Consider the following 15,103-nt stretch of genomic DNA (forward strand, 5'->3'; position numbering starts at 1 on the left):
AAACAGGTTAAACCAGGGTAGAAAAGAACCCCTGGTAACAGTTTACAGTCTCCTTACTAGAATATCTATCCCTTTCTTATTTTTACAAGGCTCTGGCATTCGAGCCCCTGATTTACCAAGGTTCTTTCAACTGAGGGTGACCCCCACCCCATTTGGGATAGGTTAAGCACAGTCCTGCTTTCCTGTATTCCTACAATAATTACAACATTGGTAACCATATTTCACTACCCCTGCATTCAGTACTAAGGTGATTTGTAACCCAACACCAGCCAAAGTCTGCTGAATATGTAAGCAGAGAAAGAGCAAATTGTATTTACATAAACACACCCAAAGTCTCTCCCCTCCCCGCTAGCTGTCTGGGAAGCATTCATTCAGACCTTGCTTACAAGTATGTCTACACAGCAAAGAAAAATCCACAGCTGGCCTGAACCAGTCGACTTGGGCTTGCAGGGCTTGAACTGTGGGGCTGTTTCACTGCTGTGTAGACTTTTGGGCTTGGGCTGGAGCCCGGGGTTCTAGGACCCTCCCACTCCAAAGGGTCCTAAAGCCTGGATTTAAATTCAGCTAGATCTGTCCAGAGTGGAGCTCTGGTAAATATTTTCAAACCCGCAGGGCTAAAGCCCTTAGCCCTGGCACCTCCCGCGGGGCTGAGGCCTTGAGTCCTGGTTCGCCCCACAGGGATGAAGCCCCAGGAGCCAGTGGGATTGGCTGCCCTGGCCCAGGTAGGTGTGGCTGCAAGTTCCTCCCAGAGGTGACATGTGGGGTGGTCACGTGTGCCCTCCTTTACATTGTGCCCCCCCCCCCCCCCCCGGCCCAGTATCAAGAGGCACAAGTCGCCTATGACTGTTACCACTCAAGAAAGAGATGTTGGAGTCATTGTGGATAGTTCTCTGAAAACATCCACTCAATGTGCAGCAGCAGTCAAATAAAGCGAACAGAATGTTAGGCCTTGTCTACACTGGCATTTTACAGCACTGCAACTTTCTCACTCCGGGGTGAGAAAAAACACCCCTCTGAGCACAGAAAGTTTCAGCGCTATAAAGAGCCAGTGTAGACAGTACACCAGTGCTGAGAGCCACTCCCCTCATAGAGGTGGGTTTTTTATAGTGCTGGGAGAGCTCTCTCCCAGGGCTGGTGCCATGGCAGCGCTTGAACCTTGCTAGTGAAGACATGCCCTTAGGAACCATGAGGAAAGGGATAGATAATAAGACAGAAAGTACATAATGCTGTGTAACAGGACCTCCTTGGTCCTGCTTCTGTCTCAGTCAACAGGCTACTCAGAGACCCTTATGTGACAGAGTGCTAGGTATGAAAGCCCAAGTCAGCACTGGGTTCACTTGCCACTATATAAATCCATGGTATGCCCACACCTTGAATACTGCGTGCAGCTCTGGTTGCTCCATTTCAAAGAAGACATATTGGAATAGGACAAAGCACAGAGACGGGCAACAAAAATGATTAGGGGGATGGAACAGCTTCCTTATAAGAGATTAAAAAGACTGAGACGTTCAGCTGAGAAAAGAGACAACTAAAGGGAGATATGATAGAGGAGTATAAAATCATAAATGGCGTGGAGAAAGTGAATAAGGAAGTGTTATTTACTCCTTCTCATAATACAAGAACCAGGGGTCGCCCAATGAAATTAATAGGCAGCAGGTTTAAAACAGACAGAAGGAAGTATTTCTTCAAACAATGCACAGTCACCCTGTGGACTCATTGCCAAAAAGCCCAATTCAAAAAAGAATTAGATAAGTTCATGGAGGATAGGTCCATCGATGGCTATTAGCCAGGATGGTCAGGGATCATGGGTGGCAGGTGACCTGCCAACTCAGGGAGGCTACCCCCCCCCCCAGCAGGCCTCACCCCTCCTGTCTGAGGCCCAGAGCCCTTCTTCTCCCACTGGAGCCCAGAGCCCCCCTTCCCTGTGGCCGCCAGCCCCTAAGCATGGGGTGGGTGGGCTGTGGACCCCCAAGCCTCAGGCATGCGGGCGGCGCCCCCAGCCCCCAAGTGCCAGGTGGGCGGCACGCAGCCCCCCCCAAGTGGGCAGGTGGGCAGCACATGGTTCCTAGCCCCAGCGCCCCCAGGCTCCTCCGAGCACAGGGCAGGCAGCCCACCCTCCAAGCACTGCGTGGTGTGCCCCAGAGCCCAAGGGCCCCCCAGCACTGGGCAGCCCCAGCCACCCCAAGTCCCAGCTGCAGGCCAGCCCTAGCCCCATTCTCAGCCCCATCCCACTTCCCTGAAGAGGAGCAGCCAGCCTGCCTGGGCTGGGGCCAAGGGGGAAAGGAAAGCAGGAGGGAGCCTTTCAGGCAGAGTGTGGACAGGGCCCCGCCCCGGCTGTTTGGGGAGGTGCAGCCTACAATACATGCTGCCCATGTCAGGGATGCAACCCCATGCTCTGGGTGTCCCTAAACATTGGCTGCCAGAAGCTGGGACTGGATAACAGGGGATGGATCACTCAATAATTGTCCTGTTCTGCTCATTTCCTCTGAAGCATCTGGCAGCAGACAGGCGACTGGGCCAAATGGTCTGATCCAGTATGGCCAATCTGATGTTCATGTTCTGTCCCCAAACCCTTCTGAGTCTGTGCTATTGTCGGGGCATTTGTGGTTAGTGACACTGGCTCAGCTGGAGTGGGAGTCCCTTCTTATCCAGACTGTAAAGGGAAAGACAGGCAAAAGTGGAGAGATCACGTAAGGGAAGGGACCTAGCCCGCTGTCTTCCAAGATCGGGGGAGGAGAGTGGAGAGACTGCCCCCAGGAAGAAATGGAAGGTAAACGGCCGGGAGGAATGGGGTTGCGAGCGGATTTGGGTAGATTTCAGCGCGCGCTTGGTTTGGGGAGGGCCGTCTACTGACTCATCTGTGCTTGCTGCTGCGAGGTGGGGGTGGAGAGGGATTAAGTGGTGCGCGGAGCAGGTGAGTTGCCCTCCGGGCGCCTCCTGCCATGGACCCTCCTGTAGGCGGGAGGTGGCCGGGAACCTGCAGGAGCTGACGAGGGCCTGCAGCAGGTGGGCTGCTGCCCCGCTTGTGCCTTGCAGGGGGCGCCCCCCCGCCACGTGCCGCCCGCAGCAGGTGAGCGGCCGGCGGGCGGGCGGGAGGTGGCGCCCGGGATCAGGTGAGCGGCTGCCCGGCTGCCGCCGCCTGGGGCGCCAGGCTAACCGCGGGCTTTGCTCCGCCCCGCCGGCGCAGCTGGCGGCGCTCGGGGCGCTCCCGGGGCGCAGCCCTGTCCTGTGTGCGGCGGGCTGTCGGTCGGGCTGTGCAATCACATGGTGCGCTAAGAATGCTCCAAAGATGGCGGTAGCGGCAGCCGGAGCCGGCGGCGGCCGGGCGCAGCAGCGGAGCGGCTGGCTGGAAGTCCTGGTGCGGGACCGCTGGCACAAAGTCCTGGCCAACTTGGCCGAGGATGCCCTGGTGCTGAGCTGCGAGGAGCGCGCCGACGGCGCAGCCCACAACGGCGTCGGGGCCAGCGGCAACGGGGCGCCCTGCCGAGGGGCTGCCGCTGGCCGCGGGAGCCAGCCGGGCGCCGCTGGCAACCCCGGCGGGGCGGCCGAGCCCGCGGGCAGCGGCGGCAGCCCCAAGGCGGGGGGTGGCCGCGGGGTGCGCACCGCCTTCACCGAGCTCCCCGAGCAAGTGCCCGACGCCATCTCCAACAAGAAGCGGTGCGTGAAGGTGCAGAAGCAGGAGCTGGGCGGGCTGGGCATCAGCATCAAGGGCGGCAAGGAGAACAAGATGCCCATCCTCATCAGCAAGATCTTCAAGGGGCTGGCGGCCGACCAGACCCAGGCCCTCTACGTGGGCGATGCCATCCTGGCCGTGAACGGGACGGACCTGCGGGACGCCACCCACGACGAGGCGGTGCAGGCGCTCAAGCGGGCCGGCAAGGAGGTGCTGCTGGAAGGTAAGGGGTTAAAATGGGCCCGGCAGCTTCCCCCACCCCCCTTTCCCCAGCCGCGCACACGCGCCCTTTCTGCAAGGGGAGGCCAGGGTCGCCCAGCGGGGCAGGTAGGGGATGATCGGGGGGGGAAAGACACCGTGACTCCGGTATGCCCCAGCCACTTTCCCTGCACCCGTGAGAGAGACTCGCGGATCAGGGCTTTGCTGGTGCCTAGGGGACAGCGGTAGGTAAGGGGTGACGGAGCCTGCAAAGCTGGGCACTTTTGCTACCTGTTCTCAGGCGTGTTTATGGCGGGGGAGGGACCTGTCCTCACCGGAGCGCTCAGATCACGAACTCCAGGGCTGTGCTAGTCTGTGACTGGAAAGTAAAGAGTTAATCTGTGTAAAGCAGCGCTGAGATCCCCAGGCGCGCAGCTCAGGACTTTGCAACTCGGTATAAGGAAAGCAGATCGGATCGTACGCTAGCAGGGAGGTTCCAGTCTATGGCTAGGGAACGTTAGGAGTTAATTTGATTTAAGGAACTCCAGGAACCCCAGCTGCAAAGCTGCCGGCTTTGCAAGTTTCTCTGCGTGCACGTTTAAAAAAAAAAAGAAGACCAAAAAAAAAAAAAAAAAAGACAGAGAGAGTAGGAAAGCCTCACCAGCCAGATCAGAACACAAACTACACTACAGTGCAAACCCGAGCAGGATATAAAGCAACTGCATGTCTCTGGCCACACAGCTGAAGGATTTGAAACTCTCCAACACTGGGGGAAAGAAGTGTGACAAAACTCCCTGAACCACTGAGATCACACACATTGACTGGGTTAAGTGAAAAGTATCTCGAGGATCCCGAGCCTGGGGCTTTGCAGCCCTTCTTTCTGCAAGGAGAAGTGGTTAGGAAAACCTTCCTAAACAGCTGAGATAACACATGACAGGGTGAAGGGGGGGAAGCAGACCTCAGATCCACAAGGCGGAGAGTTTGACTACTACTTTCGCTCTGCAAAAGGGGAGAGAAACAAGCAGATCAGATCACACAGAGCTATGCCAACCTGTGTCTTGTGACTTGAAATTATTGAAATTTACCCCTCCCCCAGTTCATAGCAAGGGGGAAAGGGAACAAATCTGACTGAAATTGGCAAATATCTCATTGAAACATTTGCAGGGGAAAAAAAGAGACTTTGATTCCCAAGCAGCAGTGAGATGATCTTTTAGAAGCCACCTTAAAAACTGAATGCAAAAGAAGTGAATCTCACTCTAAATGAGTTAGTTCTGGCACAGACGATATAAAAGACCAAAAAAGAAGGCAAGTGGGGCTGGGGGAAGAGAGACAAAAACAAGAGAGAGGATAAGTTAAAGACCAGAAAAAAAGTTCCATAGATCTCCCTTCTCAAACAGGTTTCAGAGGAGTTGAAAGCTTTTTTTTTTTTTTTTTAAATCTTTTATAAGTGTCTTTTCCTTGTGGGATAATTTAGTTGCTAGACCTGCGAAAAGGTTCAGCAGAAAGAAACTAGTGTGTGTTTAAAAAGAAAATGCCCTTGGTGTGTATGTGTGTGTTTGATAAAGTGCTTGTTTGTTTGTACATAAGTTCATTTAACCAGCGGTTCTTGACCTTAGAGTCATTAGCATTTGTGGAGTGAGGTGGTGAACCTGCTGCCATTCCATGTCTTCTATCTTAGTTTGAAACGGATTTCCTCAGTCATTTGCAACCTGTCCTCCCTCTGGTTCTACTAAACAACAGTACAATATCTGATGTGCCTCTCTTGAGTCACTGAAGAACTGTAACGCTTCTTGGAGGAGCCGTGGGAACCGGTGCTATGGATTATGGGGTGCATTTTAGGATCAGTTGTAAATAGCTGAATATGGGTTTATGGTATGGAAAGGGGATGAGAATCCTTGGTTTAAAACCAGATAGAGTCTGTGGTTAGGTAAAAGACAAGGAAGAAAATTTCATCTGACTCTGGCTGTGAAAGTGAGGAACTGATCAATGTTGCATCTTATAACAACGGGACCACATCGCCCAGAAGTAATTGGGTACTTGTTTGTCAGGGTGTTCTTATCTAATTGCCCCTTTTCTTCACCCAGCAGTGAAATAGTTCATGAAGGTCTACTAGGTCAGAGAGCAGAAAGGGAGAGGTTACTGAGGCCAAATTCCATCTTTGGTAAGAGGTTACCTATGTATGGACAGAATCTGACCTTTGGTGTTGTCTAATGATTAACATAGCAAATACTGCATAATTTTCTTAACTATTTTCCCCTATGCACAATACACAAAACTGGACATGCAGAAGCTGTGCGACACTTATAAAAGAGTGAGTGTTGTTCCCTATAGGAGCAAAGACCAGGCAGTTTGACCAGGGATCAGTCTGCTCCTGTGCCCCTCCATCCCCCATTTTTAAACCCTGTTGCAGCTGCTGCCTTCAGCTCTTTCCTCCTTTGAAGTGAATGCTGATGCCTTATTTCTGCAATAGAGTAGTACTCATCATTCAGTGGTGTATTTTAATAGTCACTCCAATGGATGACTGATGCTGAAATACTTACATTGGGCCAGGTCCACTGGAGAAGCTGAAATCAGAATCTGCCATAGTGTCTCCCAGAACCTGCTATTCAGTTGACAGGGAATCTACGAAGGAAAGGCTGCTTAAAACAAGAGAGCTAGTTTCCCACTTTGCAGATCACTCTTCAGTGATGCCATTTAAAACAGTCCTTTTATGGCTGAACAAAGGAAGTTCAAAGGTTCTTTAAACTTTTTGTTTTTTAAAGAGGCTGACACAGCTGGACTGTTCCTGCTTGCCTATTGCAGTCGATGGGGGTTTTGCTGTTGCCTGCAGTGGGAACAAGCTTATGCCCCTATATGATTTACTTACAGCCCTAGCCTCCTAGAGAGCTCTGTATTAAAAACCATGAGCTTTGCAGGAAAAAACACACAGGTGTGCAAGAGACAATCCTCCAGGAATTCTCCCCCATTAAAAACAATTGGCAGGGCAGAGGAACATTGCCAGCTGCTATGCTAACACATTAGTTCTGGTGTCATGATACGTTATGCTTATATTGTTGGGGAAATAATGGAATTTACTCATGCCTGTTGAGCAACAACATCTGAAGGGGCAAGTTCAGTGCAATGGAGTTATAAGGGCCTGATCCTGAAAGATGCTGGCTGCGTTCTGTTCCCAATTTAAGTGGGTGAGGCTTGAAGGCACCCAGCACCTCACAGTAGTGGGGCCTTCATTTTGTATGGTATCCTCCATAGAAACACTATGCCAAAATGCTTGACCAGCTAAATGATGTATTGACAAAGTGAGAGTCAAATTGTGGCACATGCCAGCACAGAGGGCTCAGGCAATGGAAGGCACCCCCTTATCCCCCGTGCTTGCCACTTGCATTGCAGGTACTAACATGAGAGAGAGATGCATATATGGGGCGAGCTGCTGCTTCCCCTCCTATGTGGGTGGGTGTGGGGAATGGGGGTGCAATAGGGATGAGCCTTAGCTCTAACCCCTTCTCCCCAATTGCATCAGCCAATGTATTGGAGCTGGTGCAAGGGGATGTAATCTGCACCAGTATAGGGATAGCTCAGCTTATTTCTGCTCCTTGGGCAACAGAACGATGCCCTGCGCCTTGCTATGGGCTTGTGGCACACCCACAATCTCTAACCCCTTTAACATGAAAGCAAAGCAAGACCAGTTTAGAGTGTATATTTCGAGAAAGACGTTTGTGTAACCTGCTGATCAGCATGTGCTGTGTCCCCCTCAGTGCCTGATCCCCAGAGGATGAGTCTGTTACAGAAATTTGAAAACAGAAAGTAATTGAGGCAGCGAGGATGCTGTTTCGGGACTTTAGGTGGAAGGGGCTCACACCCAGTTGCTTTAAAGAAGCTTGGAAAAAGGAAGGGGAGCTGTCCCTGAAGGAGGGGGGAGAACTGTAGGGAATGCTGCCAGGTAGAAGAGGGACAGCTCCCCTGTCATCTTCCCTGAGGAGGGGGAGATGTGCTTCCTTCCGAGCCCCCTTACTTTAGTCCCTGCTTAGACCCACAACAGGAAAATCATGTGATGGGGGAAGGGAGCAGGCTGGTGAGCGGAGGGAGTGGGGATAGCACTGGAGCTGAGGTTGGATTGTCATCCTCCAATTTGTGTTTAACCATATATGCACTTAGCTGCTGTTTAGATGGGAGACGAGAATATCTCTTTATAAAATGTGAACTGTTTACCTATGGGCCTGGAATGCTGCCCAAATTACACTAATAGCTACTGCTTAAAAAATGTGTGTGTATAATTTATATTTTCCCTCCAGTTCTATTAAATTTGGTCCCCTTACAGCAGACACCACAGAAAACCTAGTGATCTCCGAGATTGTGCAATGCGACGTACTTATGTTCAAGTAGATAGATACCTTGTTTTTTGAATCACAAGAGTATTAAAAAGCATCTAAGAGTGATCGCTACATCATGGCACTTTCTGTAGGTACTAAAAGGCCAAACAGATTGTATTGTACAGATTCCCTTTTTATGTTCCTACAATAAAGGTAAAAAACAAAACATAATCTGTGCTGGTTTCAGGCAGGATTGCCTCTGCCCGCTAATTCACTGGTCTGGGGTAGAGGAAAATAATCTAACCAATGTATCTGTTTATGTCAGAAGGATTCGGATACACCTCTGAACCATATCACTTTCTAACATGCTGATATGGAGATGGACATGATGGAGGTGAGCAAGCAGCAGAGCATTAAACACAGAATGGATCTTCATAGGGGTTCTTAAAGTTTGTATGTATTTCACTCAGCATTTTTTGTGATTCTCAATTAGACTAGAATAATAGTCATATAGGAGCAATTTTCTGCTCATTAGAGTAAATGGAAGCATATTGTTGCTCTGTAGTATGATACGGTGTAATATTTCCCCAGCGGTATTTATATACAATACTTCTAGGAGTTGAAAATACTAACATTATGTACATTTAAAGTGTGAACTAAAGCAACGTGTGAAAAACAACTACTGTAATAAATTTCCCTTTTCTTAATCTTCTCTTGAAAAAGAAAAATAATTCAACCCTTATAAAACAGCAGTCTACTTCACATAAAGCAAAATGGCCAAAGGCTACTTGTTGGCTACTGAAAAACTGTTCTCACTTACCTATGTTGCCATGTGTTTCCTACAGCAATGCCCTGGCAACAAGTTACTTTTAGGGGATCGCAAAAGACATTACTTGTGAAACAATGCCCATCTCCTGCGAGAATGTGAAAATAGTAAGAGAGATATAGGGCACAAAATATGTCCTTGCTGACCTATATATTACACTATAGCCACTAACTAAATCTATGTATGCTTTGGCCCAGGGAACGTAGAGCTAAAATTGAGATTGCCACTCACATGTATTGTTCCTCACTGATAAACCTACTCCTTATACCTACAGCAAATATGTAAAATAGTCTAATCACTTCCTTTTATACCAGCAAATATCTAATTGAACAAATGCCTCTGTTATCATCTAGAAGCTGGATCGTGCTTAATGGGTGTTCTCGATATCTTTTAAACACCTTTATTTGAATATCAAATCACAAGCTAAAGAAGAAAGTTATATAATCTTAGTCTCAGTTACACCACTTCCAAGGACTGTGCGATAATCTGAGTCCTGATAATTACGTTTGACTGAAAATTATGGTAAAGGTTTTGAAGCTTAGTTTTGAATTGAGAGGGAACACTTTAATCTAATCAATGATGATCTATAAAGGGGGTTGATTCTGAAGAAATGGGTCCTGGATAGATATAGAGGGTGAGAAACTAGGGCTGTAGCCTGTTAAGTTTTAGTCTCTGGAAAGCGTGATATACTTTTGTTTTATTTATAACCATAACCATTTCTGTTTCCATTATTCTTACTCACCACTCACTTGAATCTGTGAATCTTTGCTCTTTGTTAATGGATTTATATTTGTTTTCACCATAGATTACAGTGCTGTGCGACGGGATGGATCACTTGATGATTACCTGTTCTGTTCATTCCCTCTGGGGCACCTGGTGTTGGCTGCTGTCAGAGGACAGGATGCTGGGCTGGATGGACCTTTGGTCTGGCCCAGTGTGGCTGTTCTTATGTTATAAAGGACCTGATCCTGAGGAGTAATCTTCCAGCTGTGTGTACACTGTCTGTTTGGGGACAGCTTACCTGCTAATTAGTGTGAATGTCGAGTGACGGGCTGGACACTGCAGGGAGTTGCTTCTGGGTAGTTCAGGGACTAGGGTACACAAAGTATTAACTTGCAAGGCAAAATAAAGGTTGGCAGGATCTTGAGAAGTTTGCTGTGGGGGCAGGGAACTGATACACAGTTTAGCACCAACATGTCTCTTGTGCTGAGCCAGGAGGTAACATGGTGGCCTATGGTTGTGGATGCCCTGAGGAAGTGTCACAAGTAGATAAAGAAGATTGGTAGATGTAATTTATTTGGACATTTAAAAAACTTTTCACCAGAGGGTATTAAGGAAACTCTGTAGTCATGCAGGGAGAGAGAAGGTGTTGTCATGGATTGGAAACTGGCTAAGAGACACAACAAAGAGTGGGACCAATAGTTAGTTCTCAGCAGTGCCCCAAAGTTCTGTACTGAGTGGGGAAGTGGTCTACAGTTCTGTCCAAGGGCTGGTATCTAATCTGTTTACCAGAGAGCAGGAAATGGGATGAACGGTGCATACGAAAAAATTCCAGAGACAAAATTATTCAGGGCTGGAGAGGCTTTCGAGTAACTCAGAAGGAACACACAGCCAGGTCATGTCAGCTGCGAGAATCTGTTGGCAGGATTAATGGCTGCTGCCCTTTGCACAGCTCCTCCCTGCCCCTCACCCAGCATTTGGGGCTGTGGATCACGCTGTGTGTTGGGCCCTGAGTCATATACCTACTGCTCCCCATCCGTTTCACAGTCTTGTGTAGGTGCCTTCTGCAGAGCACTGTTCCTTGGCAACTCAGAGTGCCTCTGCATAGGTCTCTGTGGCTTGGCCTCCATGCCTAGCAGAAAGGTGATATTTCCACTGCATTTTGTGCCTTGTGTGCCTGTGAAGAGGGGAGTTTATTGGAATGAGGGTGCCCAGCATCTTGCAGGATCACGGAGCATAGCAGCACAATATAATAAATTGGGACACAAAGTAACTTCTCCAACAGCACCTGCAGGGGGAATTGAGTAATTACTGAGTTGAAGTTGGTCAACTACATTCTGATTACTTCAAGTTTAAATCTGGCCAAAACAGAAGTGTTAGCAAGCTTGTCTACAAGGAGGTATAACTTTTTTCATTTAAACATTGATGCATATCACCTATAATCCAATGCATCAAATGGAACAACAAAACTGCCAGAAATATTGGCATAAAGGTATCAAGGATGGCATCAACTCATCAATCATCTGGGATTGTCCATGTGAGTGACTATATGTATTTTATGAGGTGTGTTTTGCTATGGAGTTTTAGCTGTGAAGTCTATTCTCCCTTATCTCGTAGAATGCAATTAAGCATATACTTTGTGAACAGGTCCCTCAGGTTTGCTTTGCACACAGAGTTCGGATTGATGTTCTGTTCGTTACATTGCTGTATTCTTTTTAAAGTTAATGAAATCAAGAAGCCTAATTTTTGGCTAACTGTCTGGCAAGCTAGATTTACTAGCCGCTTTCATTTTGGTCTGTTTAATTATTCTGTCTACAATTCCGAGTACTGAAAGGGTTAAGTAATCTCTAAATCTGTACTTAGATAGGGCACTGCACCGTATGTCACATCTGAAGTCATATATCTGTATTGTAGCACTTGAGTAAGATGTAGTTCTTAATTGTAAGGAAATGAGCCAGAACAGTAGACTGGAGAGACTGTCTCTGATTTGAAATGATTAACATACAGTATACTCCTGATTAAAATGTTATGTAGCCTTTTGCTGAGCTACTGGAGGTTACTATATTGGCAGAACTAATAAAGCCCGATCCAAAATAGGGCTTTGAATACATTTTTTATTTCCTCATGGTTTAGGGACATTTTATGTGTTGTTTTTATTAAAGTTAAGCACAGTAATAATAATTTCAACTAAAGTCAGACCTTACTCCTGGAAACACTAATACACATGAGTAACTTTGTTCTTGTTAGTAGGTTTTTGTTCACATCAAAGGCCCCAACTAGTGTAATTAAGGTTGCTTATTGAAGAAATGCCCAATAGTAGGATTGGGTCCTAGGAGAGCAGTATTTCTCCCCTTCCACCTGCCACTTGTTTTAATTCTCCATTTTAAAGCATATTCAGTGTTTGAACATCAGAATATAAAACCTTTAGGAAAAAAAGTAGGGTCCAAATTTTCTGCTGGTGTAAAAGGGTTCTGTTGACTTCAGTGGAGTTTTGATTGTTTACACCAGCAAAAAATTTGACCCTACAGTTTGTGGGTCATACTCATGAGGCGGATATTTCAGTCAGACCTATGTCTCTTTTAAAAGTAATGTGACATTTAAATAAGTTTATTGCTCTGTTGTTGTTAGTGTGTTCAGTGGTACAAAAGCAATTTTCAGTTTATACCATTAATGTAATGAATACTTGTGAATATTGATCAGTAGGTGAGAGAGATATTTGATGAGATTTGGTTAATTAAGATAACCAGAACTGTTTTATCTGCCAACTGACATTGGGTTTGATTCTGCAAGGTTCTGAAGTTGAGGGGTCAAATTCATTGCTGGTGCAATTTTCTTCTTTTTATTGGAGGAACAGTAAAGTGAATTTGGTATTCAAAGGAACAGCCGTGTTAGTCTGTATTCGCAAAAAGAAAAGGAGTACTTGTGGCACCTTAGAGACTAACCAATTTATTTGAGCATCAGCTTTCGTGAGCTACAGCTCACTTCATCAGATGTTTACCGTGGAAAGCTCATGCTCAAATAAATTGGTTAGTCTCTAAGGTGCCACAAGTACTCCTTTTCTTTTTGGTATTCAAGGTATTCAGGAGGGATGTAGCATAACCCACTCTAACTATGTGGTACTTTGCCTTCCTCTTCTAGTGGCTAGGTCACACAGAGACATTTGAGTCTGCTACTGCCTCTCAGTGGATGGTCCTGGTGTTTTAGCTTGAGTAATAGGGACTCATGTTTTACATCCAGAGAGAGGTCCCAGGTTCAGTCACTGCAAAAAGTCCCCCTCCCCAGCCTGGGTGGTGTCTATTTTCTTCCACTGGAGTCAATAGCAAAAGTCTCATTGACTTCAGTGGGAGCAGGATTGAGGCCTTAAAGGGAATAACAAGTAGGTAATGGAAAATGCTGTTGCAGACCTGATTCCTCATAGTGGGCTACATCCTGTTTGCTTTATTCATGCAAAACTCCCATTGGCTTGAAACTGCAGGGGGGGGAATTTAACACCTGGACTTAATGAGTATTTTGCATGAATAAGATGAGCAAGCTTTGTTTTCAACACTGCTGCTGCTTGAGCTAATTGAGTTTTATTCGTTCATTCCCCCCCTAATCTGAGGGGGGTTGTGTAAAGTTTTAACTTGCTGTGCCTTTCCAAAGAACGTTTTATCCTCTCTAAATGTCCACTGCTCTTACCTCATTCGTACCAGCTAATCTTACACAATTACTGATTTGCCTGGTATGTGTGACATTTATCCATGATGCATAGTGGTGGTGGTGGGGTCCTCCTCAGAACCAGTAACAGAAGAGCACATTCCTGGAGGATATGTATATAATAGGCAATTTAAAACTTATTTCCGTGGTGAACCTTATTTCAGTGTTGAGGGCAGTGCTGGCCCATTTTTCCCTCCTACCCCAGCAGAGTAGTGATTTCTGTGTATTCTGCCACTAGAGGTCTCATCCAGGGTCTATAGCAGCAGAATTCAGCTGACTTTAACTCTCTGAAAACAAACATGTCTTCCTAACTGTATTTACATGAGTAGAACTAGAAAGGGTATCGACTGAAAACCAGAATGAACTGGTTAATTGTATACTCCTCATGAAGCATCCAGACGTAATTACTGCAGTTTGCGAAAGTTAAGTTCATGTAGCACATTTCTAAACAGTAGAGTCTGGATATTGCCCAAGTAAATGGCCTGACAAAATGTTAACACAACTCCAGTTCTTTAAACAACTGAAGTAGTGTTGAGCATGCTGTCAGGAGAGAGAGCAAAACAACATAAAACTTGCCTACAAAACTTCTGCTGGTATTATAGAGGCTGCTGCTAATCCATTGTTTCTGCCATGCAGTCCCTAGCCACTTCAGGGACACTTCCTCATCCTGCCTAGAGAAGAGCCTGCATTGTAAGTCCAGTTTCCTGTGTTAGAAACTGAATGGCAAGTACTGAAGGTCACCAAGAACTTCAGTCTTCTAGCTCTGGAGAGAGGTGTCCAGCCAAAAAAAGCATTGGAAAAATACAGGATCCTCATGTGGTAAAAATGTTAGTGAAAGCAATTACGTTAAAATCTGTTCACAATCCATTCACAAATAGCTGTCTGGGTAAGTAAATTGTGCCCATATGTTTCACGGGGGTAGGCCATAAAGGAAACATATAAGGAACAAATTATTGATGTTTCCACTTCACATACAATAAAATCAACCTTCAAAGACCCGATTAAGGAAAGGCTTTAAATACAGATTCTAAAAAGATCATTTACAAAGATTCCTAAAACTCAAAAATGGTTCAAAGTCCGTTACATTTTCCTTTCACCACCTGTTATACTTGTAGTTTAAAAAAGGTGTAGAATGGACTGTCAAAATAGCAGAATTAATCCGTAAAGCCTCGATGAAATAAATACGGGGCCTGAACCCATATGGCAATCCTCATCCCACCAAAACAGAGCAAACTCCTGCTGAGATTTGCTTGTGTGAGGAACACTGGATCAGGGCCATTGTAGGTTAATTGAAATGTCTGGTTTTGCTATTTAAAACCTGCAAGATCATCATATTTTCATGAGAACATAGTTTTACATACTAATAGGACTTGTCAGAAACCCCACATTTTTCTAGTAAAAAGGTTTCTGGAAAAAATAAATACCACTTTGAAATGTTTTGACTGGGAAAAATTCCACGGTTTCCATGGGATTTTTTATTTCATTTTGATTTGAAATGACATTTCTATTTTTTTTAAAGTGGATTAGTTTCAAAATGTCAATTCAAAATGAAAAGATTTATTTTGAATTTTCTGATCAGAAAATAAAAACATTTTCTTAATTGACATTTTCCTTGTGGAAATGTTGATAAAGTGACATTTTCAAATGGGAAAACTATTTGGCCAGAAGATGTTGGACATCTCT

At 46.2% G+C, this 15,103-nt stretch overlaps 1 protein-coding gene across 1 annotated transcript in view; it reads left to right on the forward strand.

Moving 5' to 3' along the window:
• The first annotated feature begins 3,156 nt into the window (after window positions 1–3,156).
• Window positions 3,157–15,103, forward strand: part of SNTB1 (syntrophin beta 1) — a 176,891-nt gene continuing 164,944 nt past the window's right edge. The window contains exon 1 of the mRNA XM_048841573.2: window positions 3,157–3,896. Coding sequence (XP_048697530.1) covers window positions 3,290–3,896 — 607 coding nt within the window. The 5' untranslated portion in view covers window positions 3,157–3,289. The remainder of the gene's footprint in view (window positions 3,897–15,103) is intronic.

This window comes from Caretta caretta, chromosome 2, assembly GCF_965140235.1.
Source record: "Caretta caretta isolate rCarCar2 chromosome 2, rCarCar1.hap1, whole genome shotgun sequence".
NCBI lineage: Eukaryota > Metazoa > Chordata > Testudines > Cheloniidae > Caretta > Caretta caretta.